The sequence below is a fragment of the Physeter macrocephalus genome, chromosome 16 (genome assembly GCF_002837175.3).
Source record: "Physeter macrocephalus isolate SW-GA chromosome 16, ASM283717v5, whole genome shotgun sequence".
NCBI lineage: Eukaryota > Metazoa > Chordata > Mammalia > Artiodactyla > Physeteridae > Physeter > Physeter macrocephalus.
The window spans coordinates 13,634,935-13,651,488 of record NC_041229.1 but is presented as its reverse complement, the minus strand read 5'-3'; the positions used below and the strand labels follow the sequence as shown (position 1 = coordinate 13,651,488).

Below are 16,554 nucleotides of genomic sequence, written 5' to 3'. Positions count from 1 at the left end.
TCAGTGACCCCTCAGTGGGTCCTTTGCCTGGAGTTGCAAATTCCGGTCAAACAAAACCATGTTCGGTATAGCAGAGCAGAAACTATTCATTGATCAAGGAATGGAGAAGGGAGAGCACATGCTTTAAAGACACCTTCTCCCCCAAGGGAGGGCAGTAAGAGAATTTAAGGGATAGGAGGCAGACATGTTATCAGGGCTCTAGGAAAGGGGCAGAGATTTCGGGGGGGTGGGGAGCTGGGGCATCACAGTCTTCCACACGGCAGGAATTGCACCTAGCAGAGTACAAATATCCCCCTTGCGCGGGGATCTTGGCATGGTAACGAAGCTAAGGTAGCTTTAGGACACCACCAGATCCTGTGGTCAAGTCAGAGCTAGTTCGGGGCTGTTGACCACTGTATATCTCTTAAAGCTCAGTTGCAAAACATCTCTCAAATACCAGGTGCTTTTGAAACACATAGAGATAAGTCAAGGCTGGAATCTTGTAGCCCTCGGGCTGGTATGGATGAGGTGTCCAGTTTTTTGAAAGTGGTTAATACATGGTTATTAGTACTGTTAATGGGTAAAGCACTTTTACTCACAAGCCCTTGTCCCACTAACACTAATAATGTGTTGGCACTCCCATTTCAGTTATTTGTCTTTAGTTGCCTACTTCGGGGTTGTAGCAGAAGAAGCACCACATAAGCTGCACTAATTGCTTGTGCCACGGCTAAGGAGATAAAGCTGTGGAATTCTGGGTGACTAGCTTTCAGAAGCAGGCCTCTTTTATTAGTAGACGTTGAATGCAGCCTGGGGGCATGGTACGTTGATCAAGTAGCCTTTAACTTCCGATGCCGCATTGTAGGGTTAGTATCCTTTTCCTCTCGGCACGCCTACTTTTGGTGTATTGACGTTTCCTTGGGTGGCGGTAGGAGGGAGTGCAAAGAACTTACTTTTGTGGATAAATCCGGGAAGCATATCTTGGCCACTGACCATCGGTATTACTGGCCAGGTAAAAGTAAAAATGAACAGTTGGTGGGTCTGGGTCTCAAACGGGGAAGACCGGGGCCAGCCTCGGGGAGTAGAGGCGGTAACCCAAGGTAAGGTCTTTCTCTGTTGCAATCGTTCTAATTCCCGCCCAGGGGAGGTCCAGCCGCTCTGGGGCGGGGCCGGAAGTGACGCAGGCCCTTAGCGGAGTCGGGAGTGTGTGGCTGCTGGAGTATTGCGAGCTCCGCGTGCGCCCAGTGCCCGGCCTGCCGGGGCCTTCGGCTTGCCCGACTCCGGAGGACATTGGCAGCAGCCCCCGGCCTACTTCCCGCGCACAGCCATGTCTGGTAACGGCGACGCGGCCGCAACGGCGGTGAGTCCTGAGCCGGTGACCCTCGCAGCTTCGGTCTTCTGCACTAGCAGTGCCACGATTGGCCCCAAGTTGCCCTTCTCCGTCGTCAATTGGTCGGGACGATTATCCGTCTGTTTTTTTTTTTTTTTTTTTTTGGTTCGAACAGTTTTTAAAGGGCCAGCAGCTGGGTTGTCCTTAGGGGAATCAGTGAGCGGTGGGGGCGGACTTAAGAGCAGATGGATTGTCTCGAACGGAACCCCGTTCCTGCGGGGATCTGGATGGGATTCCATGAGGCATGGCTTCCACGGCTCTAGATGTAGTGACCCAACACAGGAAAATTCGTCTGCACGAGATAGGGTGCTATTCCCCGGGATCCCTTCACACGAGACATGTCCGAGTCGAGATTCAGCCACTTTGGGGAAGTGTTCCATTTTGGATCCAGAGAGGAGAGTGTCCCTCGAATTCTCCGAACTGCACGCAATCGTCTTGGAAGTGCACCTTCTCCGCTTTTTTTCTTTTTAATGTACACCCAGCCCCAGCCTACACGCAAAAGTCCCCAACTGAGACACATCATTGGGTTACTACTATGGACGGGGGACGCCCTCGGGCCTTCCTATTCCTAGCCTGGGGTCCCAGCTCTGGGCTTGTGCAGATGCAAACTGCAGAGTCCATGAGGCCAAAGTCCGCCTGAGATAAGAAAGGAGTGGGGCAGCTTCCTATCTCTCCCTGACCCATGTGCTGGTAAGGAGGGGGATTCTCTGCCATTGCTGACATTCCTGAGTGCTGGACTAGGAGTAAGAAGATCTGGATTCCAGCTCTCTACCCATGATTAACCCTGTGGCCCTGGGCAAGTCACTTTGCTCCTCAGAGCCAGACTTTGCTTCTGTAACATAGTTCCAGAGATGCCTGCCCTGTCTACCTGATAGGTTGTTATGAAGATTAAAAGCAATAGCTCTAGGATATACATGCTCAATAAGGAATTTTTTACTGGAACAATTTGACTTGAATATGCTATGCAGAATCAATGAAATTAAGGGATTGTTTGAACATAGCAGTTTCTGGGACCTTAGATTCCTTTCTGTGGGCTCCCTGTGGCCCAGAATTTTTTTTTTTTTTTTTTTTTGTGGTACGCGGGCCTCTCACTGTTGTGGCCTCTCCCGTTGCGGAGCACAGGCTCCGGACGCACAGGCTCAGCGGCCATGGCTCACGGGCCCAGCCGCTCCGCGGCATGTGGGATCTTCCCGGACCGGGGCACGAACCCGTGTCCCCTGCATCGGCAGGCAGATTCTCAACCACTGCGCCACCAGGGAAGCCCGGCCCAGAATTTTAATTGCCATGTTTAGCATTTCAAACCTAGCCTAATTTGCTTAGGGTCCCCCAGGGTTTATTTATTGGAGAAGTGATAGCTATGGAGTAGACTAGAGTCCAAGAGCAGCCAGCTGTCACCTCCTCCAGCAACAGAGGCCTCCCGATACCTGACTGCAGAAGAACTCTGTAGGATGAAGATCCCAGAACAGGGGAAGTTGATAGTATCTATAGTGACCACTGTCTGATCTGGGAAGAAATAGGACCTCAGACTGAAGAACCCAGTTCTGCCTGCTTGGCACTGAATACCTTTGGCCAAGGTGCCCTGGCAAGAGGAAGAGGCATGTCCCTTTGAGTTCTTGGCTTGGTCTCTGACATCCTAATATTTCCTTCGTGGTGAAACCAGAGGCTGCACTCTAGGTGAATGGACATTAGACAGCTTACCCTCTTAGTCTTACAGAATATCAAAAGCAGAAGATACTTGAGTGCAAACTTCTTCATTTTATAGATGAACAAACAGGTTTATAGATGAACAAATAAGATGATGTGTTCAAGTTCGCCCAGCCAAGAGGCTGAGCAGGACTATACGTCAGATCTGTTGACCCCAGTCCTTTACGTATGCATTCCGTCCAGATTACGGGATCCGTAGTGTGGCAGCTGTGGGGTAGCTCTTATGGCATCTAGGTGGCCCTGAAGCTTTCTCAAGTGCCGCTCTGTTGTGGACCCTGAACTTGTCCTCAGTGACTCAGCTCACGTTCCCCTGTGTGGCCCCAGCTGTCCTGCCCCTGCTTGCTGCAGGCCCCACCCTCCCTGGCGCCAGACTGATAGACCTTATCTCTCTACCCACCTTGCTGAGTGCAGCATTCCTACTGCCTTAGCTTGGATGGGCTTCAGGGCTTAGTGTCCTGGTCATTACAGCAACAGCAGGTCCTACTGTCACCTCTCTGGTCTCTGCTTCTCTGGATCCCTGGGGAGGCAGAAGGTATTGGGGAAGGTAAAGGGACCAGTCTTGGGGAGGGGTGTGTTTCCCCACTCCGAGGCTCAGCTGGCCACCGGCCAGGGGCTGAGGTTCCTTTCTTCCAAGCCAGTGATTCTGGTTCTTGGACAAGGTGTTGAGGAACACAAAGAGCAGCAGGGACTGTGACCTGGGGACCTTTTCTGCAGGAAGAAAACAGCTCAAAGATGAGAGTGGTTCGCGTGGGTACCCGCAAGAGCCAGGTGAGTGTAAGTACCGGGGTGGAGGAGGTTTTTCGGAAGACTTCTGTGTTCACAGTATTATAAGTTGGGGGGCCCAGAGCGTTCTCAGCAGCTCGGGGATGGAGGAAATGGGGTGACTGAGTATCAAATCCCATGCAGAATGACATTGCATTCTGTAAAGAGATAGTCCCTGGGCTGGGAAGTTGGGGTGCAGAGGACTCCCAGGCCAGACCCCTCCCCTTCCTAGGTGGGCATTCAATCCCTTCTCTGAATTCCAATCCTTTCAGGATCTCCCTGACCCTGTGAGGGTCTGACCTTAGGGTAGTGGCCAGAGGACCGGACTAACCTGAATTTCTACCCCCAGCTGGCCCGCATACAGACAGACAGTGTGGTGGCAACGCTGAAAGCCTTATACCCAGGCCTGCAGTTTGAAATCAGTGAGTTTTCTGGACAGGAATGGAAGCTAATGGGAAGCCTTTAACCCCTGGAGGGGAGAACACAGTGTTTCTGGCTTTGTCTTGGACCAAAGCCTGGTCCTGTTGCCTCTGAGAATTCTTCTTGGCTGTCCCCAGTTTGGAGGGCCCTTCCCTTCTCAAAACACCTCCAGCTCTGACTGCCTGGGCTAGCCTGGCATTTAACATCTGCTTTGGGTCTTTTTTTGATTACATCTGGTCTTTCTCCTAGATCGTACATTCCCAGAGGGTAGGGACTGGGGCTTACATGCCTCTGTATCCACCAACAATCTTAGCACAAGTGCTGAGCTCAGTAGGGGCTCAATAAATGCTGATCACTGAACATGTGATTGGTTGATTCTCTCCTCAGTTGCTATGTCCACCACAGGGGACAAGATTCTTGATACTGCTCTCTCTAAGGTAACAACATTTTCCATCCAACCCTTTTCCCTCTCCTCTTTCCTTCCCCCAAAAGATTCACCCTGAGGCTCTTTCTTGCCTGGCAGATTGGAGAGAAGAGCCTGTTTACCAAGGAGCTGGAACACGCTCTGGAGAGGAATGAGTAAGTGAAAGCAGGGAGCATGGCGCCCTCCCAGGCTCTCGCTAGGACCCCAGTGCACATCAGACCTGGGTATCAGCTAGACTGTTGGGCTTAAACGGTTGGATAGGCTAGAGAGGGGCTCATATATGAGTTTTTCAGGCTCAGAAAAAGAGAGTGTCCTGGTTCTGAGCCATCTGGCTGCCTGGGGTGCAGGACTGGCTGGGGAGGGGGGTGAAAGGGAGGGTAGGAGGAGAGCGGGTCTCTGGGACCCAAGGTCTCAGAAAGGCCTGCTTCCTGAACTGCTCTAGGCTCTGCCAGTGACGTACAGGCAGGAGTGGGTGGAGAAGGGCTGGGGACATGCTGCTCAGACCCCTTCTCCTTCCCTCTCTGCCATCTCTCTAGAGTGGACCTGGTTGTTCACTCCCTGAAGGACCTGCCCACGGTGCTTCCTCCTGGCTTCACCATTGGAGCCATCTGCAAGTAAGAGTCCTGCCAGTCAGGCGGCCTCGGCATGGGGTAGACATCATATTAACCTTGACTTTTCCCTTTGGGACTTGGCCCTCTGCCTCTAGGCTGTCTCTTCTGCCCTGAGGAGTGTCAAGCATGGCAGAAAACTCAGAAAATGCCAGTTAGTTGACTATTGAGAGAGCCTGGAAGTGACCTGAACCGAGATCTCTCCCTTATTCTATGACTTTCCCTCCATCCCCAGGCGGGAGAGCCCCTATGATGCTGTGGTCTTTCACCCAAAATTTGTTGGGAAGACCCTAGAAACCTTGCCAGAGAAGAGGTGAGTGGGGCCTGGATAGGCATCTTGGTGGGATGTGCACAGAAGATGGAGGGGTGGGAGGAGGAGGAAAGGAACAGTGCCTGCCTAGTTAAATCTCATGCGAGTTAAATCTCATTTTAAACCATCTCTCTGAGCAGCGTGGTGGGAACTAGCTCCCTGCGGAGAGCGGCCCAGCTGCAGAGAAAGTTCCCACATCTGGAGTTCAAGAGTATTGTATCCTTTTAGCGGAGGGAGGAGGCAGCAGCCAAGGAGGAAGACCAGGTCCAGAGGGCCCTGGGAGTTGTGAGAGTGGAAGGGGCTTCCAGAGGAAGTGGACCATGGATGCAGTGGACTGCCTGTCCTCCCATTCATCCACCCATCCATCCATCCATCCATTCATTCATAATCCTTTCATGTTTTCTTAGCCCCAGGCAAGTGCCTGGCACTGGGGATATGGTGAGCAAGATCAACATTGTCCCTGCTTACACGGAGTTTGCATTTTAGTTCTGGAAACAGACAACCAGGCATTGATCATACAGAGTGATACTGAATAATGATTACATCGAGGGAGGGGGGTTGGAGGGGTGCTTCCATTTTCATTTAAATTTAAATAATTAAAATTTTGTTTTATTATAGTTGATTTACAACGTTGTTTTAGTTTCTGGTATATAGCAAGTTTAGTTAGTTTCTGTATGTATGTATGTATGTATGTATATATACATATTCCTTTTCATATTCTTTTCCATTGTAGTTTATTGCAAGATATTGAATATAGTTCCCTGTGCTATATAATAGGACCTTGTTGTTTATTTTACATATAGTAGTTTGCATCTGCTAATACCAAACTCCTAATTTATCTCCCCCCATCCCCTTTCCCCTTTGGTAACCATAACTCCATTTTTATTTTATATTCTACTATATTGTTTTGATTTTTACAATGTTATATGTTTATAAAACTGATTTTCAACATAGTATTTGCTAAGTGCTCCAGTGCGCAAAGTAGGGCATTCTCTGGAAGCTTCTAGCTGGAACATCTAAACACAGACTTGAGAGTCAGGGAAGGCTTCTCAGAGGTCTTGTAACCTTGGGCAAGTTATTAAATAAATGAAAACCTCTCTATCATTTTTCTCATCTGTAAAATGGAGATGATAATACTACTACCTACGTCATAGGGTTGTGAAAATTAAATGAATTGACATATCTAAAGCACTTGAGAACAGCGTCTGGCATGTAGTAAGTATGAGGTAAGTGTTAGCTGTTGTCATTAAGCTGAGAACTCAAAGGTGAGAAGTTAGCAGATTGAGAGACTCAGGCAAAGGGAACAGCATAAGGCTCCAGACTGCCCAAAGCTTGTGGTCCTTAGCACCTCTCCACAGCGGGGAAACCTCAACACACGGCTTCGGAAGCTGGATGAGCTGCAGGAGTTCAGTGCTATCATCCTGGCCGCAGCTGGCCTGCAGCGCATGGGCTGGCAGAACCGGGTGGGGCAGGTAGGGCCTGCCACTCTTCCCTCCCCAGATGATCTTCATCTCCTTCCTGCCTGTGTTCTCTTTTTGAATACCCACCTCTAACAGTGCAAGCTGGAAAAGGGTCCCAGGTTGGGAAGACTGGGGATCAGAGGCCAAACTCCCACTTTTGCTTCTCCAGCCCTTCTGTATGCTAGGAAAGCCCCATCTCACTGCTGTGTGCTTTTAGGCACTCCCACCTCCACCCTTCTGACTGCCTCTTCTGCCCCCACAGATCCTGAACCCTGAGGAGTGCATGTATGCTGTGGGTCAGGTATGCTTGACCAGGGAAGCCGTGTATTGATGTGTCCCTTTCTTTTGTTTTCAACCAAGAACATTCCCAGAGAGGGGCAAGCCTTGGGAGGCTACTGGCCCAAAAGGACCTGGCAAACAGGTGGAAGTAGGCTGGTTCCCATCCTTAGCTCTATTGGTTGCGAAAAGATTGCCCCTGATATCTTAGGCTATTTTTCCATCAGGGGGCTCTGGGAGTGGAAGTTCGAGCCAAGGACCAGGACATCTTGGATCTGGTGGGTGTGTTGCATGATCCTGAGACTTTGCTTCGCTGCATCGCTGAACGGGCCTTCCTGAGGCACCTGGTAGGGCCTGTGCTCTTGTGGAGGGGTGGGTACCTGGGGAGCTGGGAAGGGTAGTGGGGAGACTTCTCAAATTATTGCTCTGTATTTAGTGGTAACTCATCCTTGAAAGTATGGATAGGATCCAGGTCTGGGCCGCTACCTCTTTTTCAGTTATGTCCTTAGAGGGGTCTGTTATCTCTGAGGACTCTGGTTACAGGGTGGTGGTAAGGGTCCTTGGAGCTCACAGGGAGAACTTGTTGCAGGAAGGAGGCTGCAGTGTGCCAGTGGCAGTGCATACAGCTATGAAGGATGGGCAAGTAAGCAGGGGAAGATGGGTGGGAGGGCAGGGAAGGGACTCTGGCATTTCTCCTGTGCATCCTGAGCTGCCAGCAAGAAAAGCCCAGGTTTCTAAGCAGTTCCCTCTCACAGTATGCTGAGGCAACCGTTTTCTTTCCCAGCTCTACCTGACTGGAGGAGTCTGGAGTCTGAATGGCGCAGATGGCATGCAAGAGACCATGCAGGCCACCATCCATGTCCCTGCCCAGGTGCCAAGGCTGGAGGGTGACGGAGAGGGTAGGAGACACATCTGTATGTTACTTCCCCTTTCGTGCTCACCAAATCCTATCCTCCTTCCCTTACCCAGCATGAAGATGGCCCTGAGGATGATCCACAGCTGGTGGGCATCACTGCCCGGAACATTCCACGACAAGCCCAGCTGGCTGCTGAGAGCCTGGGCATCAGCCTGGCCACCTTGTTGCTGAACAAAGGAGCCAAGAGCATCTTGGATGTTGCACGGCAGCTCAATGATGCCCACTAACTGGTCTGTGGGGCACATGTGCCTGGGTTGCTGGTGCCCCGTGCCTACATCCCAGCCCTCAGTGCCCCAGTCTCACTGCTACCTGGGGGGTGATTACCCAGGGGATGGAACTGCAGGGGCAGAGACTTAGAGACTTGTCTCAACTTGGGGCCTTGGTGATGCCTTGTCTCCTCAGTAGGTGGAGGCTTAGTCTCTAGAGAAAAAACACCTAACAAGCAACAGCCTTTGAATGTAACCAACTCTACTAATAAACTAGATTTGAAGGTGGCTTTGTTTTTGATGGGGTTGCAGGAAAGAAAGATAAGGACAAACACAAGACCCTTTGCTCCTTACCTCAGAGGCTAAGACCCCTGTCCAAAGTTCTCCTGGAATACATTGCCTTCTGTTTCTGTTTCAGTAGTTCTGACAGAATAAATTGTCTCCCAGGGAACACCAAGAAAAGAACCATAATCTTATAATCTACGATTTGCCGCTCCAGTTAACGGTAGAGCCTTTGTATCAGATAGCTCCCCTCCCCCACTACCTTTAGGAATCTTACAAAGTCATCGATCCTACAACCCGTCTGCAAAATGAAGAGACACCTCATTGTTTAAAAAAGAAAACAATCCTTTAATAAACAAAATTAGTCCATCTGAAACTCCCCAATACCTAAAGTACTGTCTTGGATGGGTTAGCTGCAAAATTCCAGTTCCGAGGCCAACGGCGACTCAGTCCAGATGGGGATTAACGGACTAGTGCTGGTATCTAGGTGCTTGGCTTGCGGAGCGGACCCGCCGGGAGGGGCGCGGGTCCAGGGGCAGGACTCCCGCAGCCCCCACGCCGCCGGGACCCGACACCGCGGGAGATGCTCACGCCGCGAAGTATGTCTTCCGGGACGCGCACAGGCCTGCGAGTGGAGATGGAGGGAGCGCGGACGTGCAAGGCTCGGGATCCGGCAGCAAAGGGCGTCCCGGGACAAATGAAGTGACCGACTGACTCCGCCGCCGCCGCCGGCAACCGAGTCCCGTCCGGAGCACCGGGCTTGTGGGGAACGCGCCCGGCCCCGCCGCCGGCCGTCCGCACCGACTCACCTTCCCCGCCACGCGCCCCGGCCCTGCGTCAGCGCGGCCGGACCAGCCTTCTAGAAGGTGCCGCGGCCTCCCCGCAGCCCATCAGCATTCGGGGGCCAGGCCGGCCGAGTCACGAGCTCGCTCCTGGCACCGAGCGGCGTTCAAACGGCCGCCCTCCGCCGAGCCACGGCTGGAGCGAGCCGCGCGGGGGAGGGGCAGGCCGCGCGGCGGCGGCGGCGGGGCCGCGGAGGGGACGAGTGCGCGGCCGCCCGGCCCGGAGCCCGACGTGGCCCAGCTCTTTCCGTGAGCGCTGTGGTGGCCCTTAAAAGGGCCTTTGTGGTGGCGAGGGGAGGGGCCGGGCGGCGGCGGTGGCGGCGGCGCGGGCGCCCTCAGTACTCCTGCGAGGCCTGGGTGGCCTTCTTGCCGCCCGCGGGCGCCTTCGGCCCCACGGCGGCGCTGGTCTTCTTGGGCAGCAGTACGGCCTGGATGTTGGGCAGGACACCTCCCTGGGCGATCGTCACGCCGCCCAGCAGCTTGTTGAGCTCCTCGTCGTTGCGGATGGCCAGCTGCAGGTGGCGGGGGATGATCCGCGTCTTCTTGTTGTCGCGGGCCGCGTTGCCCGCCAGCTCCAGGATCTCGGCTGTGAGGTACTCGAGCACCGCCGCCAGATAGACCGGCGCGCCGGCGCCCACCCGCTCGGCGTAGTGTCCCTTCCGCAACAGCCGGTGCACGCGGCCCACGGGGAACTGGAGGCCCGCTCGCGACGAGCGCGACTTGGCCTTGGCGCGGGCCTTACCGCCTGTCTTGCCGCGGCCCGACATGCTGCGCGAGGTAGAGGAACGGGGAGGAGGCCTGCCCAAAAGACTAAGGAACAGCCGTCCGCCGCAGTCCAACTGCTGCCGCGCGCGCCCAAGGGCCGCCCTTATAAGCCCCCAGGGCGCACCCCCGCGTCCTCCTGACTGGCTCTTTTCTCCAATACCCGCCTCCGGTTGGCTGCGGTTAACCCTTCGATGACGCGCCTCAGCTGAAAGAACGCGCCCGCCGATTGGTCGAATTTGAAAACCTTTTGCCCGGGGAAAAGGCGAGGAGGAGCGGCAGCAAGCAGCCAGCCAACCACTCCCGGGTGTAGCCAATCCAAGTGAAGCGCGCCAGATTTAAACCCTACAGCCCAGACCAGAGCCGGAAGACAAAGAGGGTGGAGTCTGAAGTCACCTCAAGAGCCTCAGGGAAGTCTGTGCGGGTCTAGGATTTTTAAAGGGGTCAACACTAGGGCTACCGCTTCCTCCCGTCCCAGGTCTGGTCACTCCCTCCTCCTGCCTGGCAAAGGGAGAGTGAAAAAGGGAAGGAATGAGACCCCCTGAAAGTCCAACCCCATACCAGAGAACAGATAACGCCAATCTTATGGCCCTTTATGCCACCTGAGCAGCAGGATTTCCTATTTATTCAACATGTTCTGTCTGGTCTGTTCTCTCTGTTCCCTTCTTGCTAGGAGGGGCCTGATGTACTGAAAGATAAAGGATGGGGCAGAAAGATAGGCATCCTCTCTGAGGAAATGCCTCCACCAACCCTCCCAGTCTATCCTAAAATGCCCTATATAGGAAATACACCTACAGGAACAACAAGAAAAAGACGACAGTTTATTGTCACCACTGGGAGCACAGGCCCCCCAGTCTGTCATCAGAATACTTAATTTATAGTCAAATGGCAAGTCACCTTCGAGCCTGTGTCCCTATCCCCAGCCAGGGTTCTATCCCCAGGCCCAACATATTTCTTGAGTGTCAAGAGTTGTGGGTAATTGCATCAAAGCTACAGTATCCCACCTTAGGAGGCTGCAAAGATGGGACGGAGAAGGGGAGTGGCAAGTTGAAGAAAGCCATAGGCAAAGTCCAATCAATAGTCATTAGAGGGCAAGAAAGGCCCAGGATGTCAATAATCACAGGGGAAAGGAAATGCTGAGGACAAAATCTGGAGGAGAATGAAGGGTGGGAGAGGTCTGGGCCAGGAGGCAATCTTGGTCTAGAAGAGGTCGGCCTGAGTCAGGAAATCTGGAGGCTGTGAAGCAAAGGACAGTGGATCAGGGGACTCAGACATCATAGAAGAGTCGGACAAGTTGGTACCGAATGGAGAAGGTGACAGCACTGCCCATGACCTGTAAGGAGAAATGAACTACAGTAAGAACCGCAGAGAAAGGGAGACAAGGAGATGTAAACCACATCACCAACAGCATTGCACCTGTAGCAGCAGCAGGAACAGGGTGAGGTTTCTCTCATGCATGGGCCCAAAGACTTTAAGTAGCAAGTTGATGAGGGTCATGTTGTTACACTCCGTGAAGGCACCATCCTCATTCTCACTCTGGCGCACTGTCACTAGCCGGAGGCCTTCTGCTACCTGGAGAAGTCAAAAGTGGAGAGAACTTCAGCTAATACCTACGCTTCAGGAATGGGGATCTGCTCAATGCTTCCAAACGCCCCTTGGGTGTGATGTAGGCCTAGGTTCCCCATTCCCTGAATTCCGAATGGCAGCCTAGAGCCTTACCTCCTTGTTACCCTGTTACCTTTAGAATAAAGGTGCCCAAGAAAGAGAGGCTCTTGGTCTTGAACTTGGAATAGCTCATCTCCAGTTTGCCTGTCTTGGTATTGAGTCTGCAGGGGAAGACAGCTTCATGTGACTGGGCCACTACTCAAAGAACTCTCCTCCCTGTGGTTAATTAATAGGAAGAGCACTGAATGTGGAGTCAAACACCCTGAGATCTATTTCTGGCTCTGCTGCTTGCTTCTGTGTGATCAGAGCTGCTGTGAACATTAAATGAGATCGTGGAACTAAATGTGCTCTGTAATGTATAACGGGCTAACTGCATGGCAAGAGTTAGCCCTTCTTCGGGCCCATTCCCTTTGCATAGCAAACGTCTAAGGCATCCCAAGGGAAAAAGCTATGATGTCCCTTTCAAGCCCCAAAGCAGCTACCTGGGCATACGGTGGCGAGGGCAGGGGATGATATGCAGGAGCTGAGGCAGTGAGTAGACGAAGTTGAACACCTGGGGCATGAAGAAGAGTAGCATGGTCTTGCTGAAGTGTCCCAAGATGCCCACCACGGCAAAGGTCATGCCAGCAAAGTAACAGAAGGTATCTCCCACAAACACCCGTGATGGGTACCTGTGTGGGGGAGAGGATCTGAGCAGGTGGCAAGAGGCATTAGCAATCCTTTCTCTCACATCACACACCCTGCGCACTGGGCTAGCCCTGACCCTAGTTCTGGCTCAGAGGACATTCCAGCTCTCTCAGCAACTCTCCAGGAAACAAGGCCCTGAATCCATCTATTCCTGGGGGCTCCACAGCAACTGCCCCCGGCTACAACTGGGTAGAGAATATTTAAGATTTAAGAATATTACCAAAAAGACCCAGGAAACACTCAATACAGAGATGCACAGGTTAAGCCTCTCCGTCAGGAGATGGGTCGCAATCAGGAGGACCGTACTGGCCACAAATTCAAATAGCTGTCCCACTATCCACAGGCCTACTTACCAGTTATGGTAGAGCAATCCCAGGGTGGTGAAAAAAAAGGGTATCATGAAGTAGAGGGAAAAGACATGATCATCCCGATAATCACCTTTGGAAGCAGGAGAAAAAGAAAGAAGGAAAAGTTGATAGCCACTTCCCCTGCACACCTGGGTCCTATTTTGGTCTGTCCCTGAGTTCTGTCCCAAGCTGTATCGTCCACCTCTCTAAGTCCCAAGAACTCACTACCCCTTTTATGTCACCCACGCAGTTCCCAATATTTCACCTCTTTCATGAACCCTTCCTAAACTAGTTACTGTCTTACATTTGGTTTAGACCATTCAGACCTAGGTTTGAATACCAGCTTTACTTCCTAACTGTGTGACCTTGATCATGACACATTTAACTTCTCTGAGCCTGTTTCCTGTCTGTGAAAAAAGGCTGATGAAAACACCTGCCACATAGAGCTGTTACAGAGTTTAAACTGAGATCACATTTTAGAAGTGCTTAGCTTTAATAAGTACTTATGGATGTCCATCAGCCAAAAGCCACCAGAAACACGCCTGTAGTCAAAGCTGGGGGGCTTCCCTGGTGGCGCAGTGGTTGAGAGTCCGCCTGCCGATGCAGGGGACACGGGTTCATGCCCCGGTCCGGGAGAATCCCACATGCCGCGGAGCGGCTGGGCCCGTGAGCCACGGCCGCTGAGCCTGCGCATCCGGAGCCTGTGCTCCGCAACGGGAGAGGCCACAACAGTGAGAGGCCCGCGTACCGCAAAAAAAAAAAAAAAAATTCTGGGTTTACTGACTTGAAACAAGAGAAACTTTGGAACCCACACACCATGGGGAACCATGGGATGCCTCAGTAAGGAGGTGTTAGGAGAACTTGTTATAGAATTTGTTTTAAATAATTCTGGGGAGGATGCAAGGAGGCAGAGTTTTGCCCTGTACTGGGTGCTGTCAGCAGAGATAATGCTATGATTGAGCATCTTAATAATTTTTATCCAAAAAGTGAGAGGAACTGAGTTGTGATCGGAAGGAAGCAGCAACCAGTCATGTTAGCTAGAAGGGGATCTTGGTCATTTTTGTGAGATGCACCGTGTTCCTGTGGTTTTGTCTATGCTCAGACATGGTTACAGAGGGGTCTAGTTTTGGTCTTACTGTATCACGGTCACAGAGTGACCCTGTCTGATTTTGAGGTTTTATGAAGTTGTTTATGTTCAGCAAGAGAAGACCATGGCCTACCTATTAGTGCCAATGCCGTTATAAATGACAGGGCTGCTATTTTTCTTTCTCACATTTAACAAATCTTAGTTTCTTTCTCACGTTTAACAAATTCCCCAAAGCCAGGTGTCAGGCAACTTCCTTAACACTCAGACTTCTCTTCTCTCCCTAGTCCAATCCCACCTACCTTCCAGCTCCACCAGGTTGAAGACGATGATGGAAGCAGAAATGACTAGCGACTGGCCAGCCTCTAGGCCATTAATTCCTGCTAGGATATTGATGGCATTAGTACAGAACACTGCCAGCAGCCCCATGTAGACATAGTACAGGATCCCTGGGGGGAGAAAACAGTAAGAGAAGTAATGCCACCTGTAGAATGAGAATTTAAGGATGTTCTTCTGAGAAAATTTGGTGAAGATAGAGGATGGGATGGAAGACCAACAAAAGGATCTAAGAAAACACAGGGACAAAACAGGGAGGAGAATGTGGAGCACCAGGAAGGATGCTCTGCTGGGTATCTCACAGGGCAAGGGTGCCCTGAAGTAGGGGCCATAGGGGCAGAAGTGGCAGTGCTACTCACCCAAGTCCAGATGCAGGCCAAGAAGTGGGCGTAAGGGCTTGGGTACCACAATGGTCGTGTTGCCAAAGTTGGTGAAATAGACCATGAGGAGAGGTAGTGAGGCAGCTGTGGGCAGCAGCAGCTTATGGCGCCAGCGCAGATTCAGTACATCATCCGCGAAGCCCAGGAAAATCATGCAGCAGATGGCAAGGAGCGCACCTATCAGGGCCACAAACTGGGGAAGGCTCGGGCAGGTCATGGCTCCAGCCTACTCCCACTTCACCGTTCCTTTCAAGAATTCTCATCTTTTCTTTCGTTCTCAGCCCCTCCCCCCACACCCAAATAACCCCAACTCTCTCCAGTAGCTCCCAGTCCCAGCCACAGGCAGCAGCCCTCACTAACCCACTTACTTCATGGTGGGGGAAGGCTTTACACTGCTCCTCCACAAAGCAGTTCAGGAAAGGGAAAGGGATGAAGCAGAAGAGTATGATAAGGAAAACAGCACCGCTGATCACTCCCTGGGACTCTGGGCTGTGGCCCAGCAGCAAGTCGGGTGGAGGGGGAAGAGGAAAGGGGGCGTGGTCACTCACTAGGGCAAGCATCACCATAACCTGACTTGGGGGCGGGGAAGGGCACCACTACTGGAGTCCCAGATGCACCCAAGGGTCCCACCTTCCCACCTCCACCCCTTCCCCAATGCTAACCAGATCTGCCCGCCACCTCCCAGAGTCCCGGGCTGGCTGTTGGGTTAGCACTTCGTCTCCGCTCGCAGTCCAGCACTCCAGTCCCCGCCCCTGCCTGCCCACCCCTTCCCCACTGCCCCGGACCAGCGCGGGGGCCCTCACATTTGCTGCCGGCTGGATTTGTTGAGGTCCTGGCCGCAGAGCCGTGCGGCGATGAAGTGGCCACGGAAGGCAGGGATGAGGGTGAGTGTGGCTACAAGTCCCAGCAGCGAGCCGATCAAATTCACCAACAGCGGCATCGGCAACTCCGGGAAGGCCCACATGGTGACCGGCCAGGGGGCCCGCTCGGCCCCCTCCTTAGCTAACGGGCAAGCTGGGCAGAAGCCCTGTGGCCCCAGCAGTAAGGAGTGGCCGCTCCCCACAGGCTGGACCTTCCCACGCCACCCTGAACGAAACCCAACAACTCTGACCTGAGCCGCCCTCAGGACTCCCGCGAGCCTCTATACAGCAACCTTGGCTCTGCCCCACTGCATCTGCCTACCTACTGTTTCCACCCGGATCTAGTTCGCAGAGCAACTGTCGTTGTGGAAGGCGGCGGCCATTTTTAATATGGGCATAAGAGTAGGGACAGAAGTGTGATTTTAAACTACACCCTTTATTCGAGAGTTGAATCATCAAGAGGGGATTGGAAAAGCACTTAAACATGGACAAACAAAGGCGGATACTTTCCTAACATCATATTAAAGATGTACAGCCCAAAGCGGAAAAACTCCTTGCCCGGTTCCAAGATGAGCGCCTCCTTGTACCACGTGTCTGACGCCGCTTACTCTTCGTTCCACGTCAGGTTTAGCTCGTCGGCCTTCGCTGGTCGCGTTTAAAGGGCCAATGCCCCGCGTTTACTCTGGGACGCCTCTGGAGACTGGAAGACGGCTACTGGAAGCAAGGGGGAGGGCAGGCGGGATGAGGATGTGGAGCAGCACCTGCTCAGTGTGGAAAACCTGTTGCCAATATAGTCAGCGTTGAGAAGGAAGCCAAGGTAAACACAACTCAGTTCCCCGAGACACAGCTACAATTTA

The 16,554-nt window shown here is 52.6% G+C and overlaps 3 protein-coding genes across 5 annotated transcripts; 1 reads left to right on the top strand and 2 right to left on the bottom strand.

Annotated features, from left to right (window-relative positions):
* Positions 1 to 1,151: 1,151 nt before the first annotated feature.
* On the top strand, positions 1,152 to 8,740 carry HMBS (hydroxymethylbilane synthase). 3 transcript variants are annotated; one of them, XM_007124205.2, is made up of 14 exons: positions 1,152 to 1,336; positions 3,785 to 3,838; positions 4,182 to 4,254; positions 4,640 to 4,689; positions 4,776 to 4,831; positions 5,213 to 5,290; positions 5,520 to 5,597; positions 5,735 to 5,810; positions 6,953 to 7,066; positions 7,317 to 7,355; positions 7,558 to 7,677; positions 7,920 to 7,973; positions 8,115 to 8,201; positions 8,300 to 8,740. In XM_007124205.2, the coding sequence occupies exons 1-14, from the start codon at positions 1,304 to 1,306 to the stop codon at positions 8,471 to 8,473; spliced, it is 1,086 nt and encodes a 361-aa protein (XP_007124267.1). In that variant the 5' UTR covers positions 1,152 to 1,303; the 3' UTR covers positions 8,474 to 8,740. The 3 variants fall into 3 exon arrangements, with proteins under 3 accessions (XP_007124267.1, XP_007124266.1, XP_028357032.1); XM_007124204.3 differs by having other exon boundaries at positions 1,158 to 1,336; positions 3,785 to 3,844; XM_028501231.2 differs by lacking the exon at positions 7,920 to 7,973 and having other exon boundaries at positions 1,158 to 1,336; positions 3,785 to 3,844.
* Positions 8,741 to 8,838: 98 nt separating this feature from the next.
* On the bottom strand, positions 8,839 to 11,005 carry H2AX (H2A.X variant histone). Its single transcript, XM_024131293.3, has one exon. The coding sequence runs from the start codon at positions 10,341 to 10,343 to the stop codon at positions 9,912 to 9,914; it is 432 nt and encodes a 143-aa protein (XP_023987061.1). The 5' UTR covers positions 10,344 to 11,005; the 3' UTR covers positions 8,839 to 9,911.
* A 134-nt stretch (positions 11,006 to 11,139) lies between these two features.
* On the bottom strand, positions 11,140 to 16,008 carry DPAGT1 (dolichyl-phosphate N-acetylglucosaminephosphotransferase 1). The gene is made up of 9 exons (XM_007124206.1): positions 15,641 to 16,008; positions 15,206 to 15,326; positions 14,817 to 15,030; positions 14,424 to 14,570; positions 13,044 to 13,128; positions 12,486 to 12,674; positions 12,077 to 12,164; positions 11,755 to 11,910; positions 11,140 to 11,671 (listed from the first exon to the last, which is right to left on the bottom strand). The coding sequence occupies exons 1-9, from the start codon at positions 15,799 to 15,801 to the stop codon at positions 11,606 to 11,608; spliced, it is 1,227 nt and encodes a 408-aa protein (XP_007124268.1). The 5' UTR covers positions 15,802 to 16,008; the 3' UTR covers positions 11,140 to 11,605.
* Between the last annotated feature and the right edge of the window lie 546 nt (positions 16,009 to 16,554).

Bases quoted from the DNA above. Each gene is read 5' to 3' on its own strand.
- DPAGT1 (XM_007124206.1), bottom strand. From the start codon at position 15,801: ATGTGGGCCTTCCCGGAGTTGCCGATGCCGCTGTTGGTGAATTTGATC. The intron at 12,675-13,043 runs GTAAGTAGGCCT...TCCCCCACACAG, and splicing joins GGATTGCTCTACCATAACTG to GTACCCATCACGGGTGTTTG. The intron at 12,165-12,485 runs GTAGCTGCTTTG...CTTCCCCTGCAG, and splicing joins CCTCGCCACCGTATGCCCAG to ACTCAATACCAAGACAGGCA.
- HMBS (XM_007124204.3), top strand. From the start codon at position 1,304: ATGTCTGGTAACGGCGACGCGGCCGCAACGGCG. The intron at 5,598-5,734 runs GTGAGTGGGGCC...CTCTCTGAGCAG, and splicing joins GAAACCTTGCCAGAGAAGAG to CGTGGTGGGAACTAGCTCCC. The intron at 7,356-7,557 runs GTATGCTTGACC...TTTTTCCATCAG, and splicing joins GCATGTATGCTGTGGGTCAG to GGGGCTCTGGGAGTGGAAGT.
- H2AX (XM_024131293.3), bottom strand. From the start codon at position 10,343: ATGTCGGGCCGCGGCAAGACAGGCGGTAAGGCCCGCGCCAAGGCCAAG.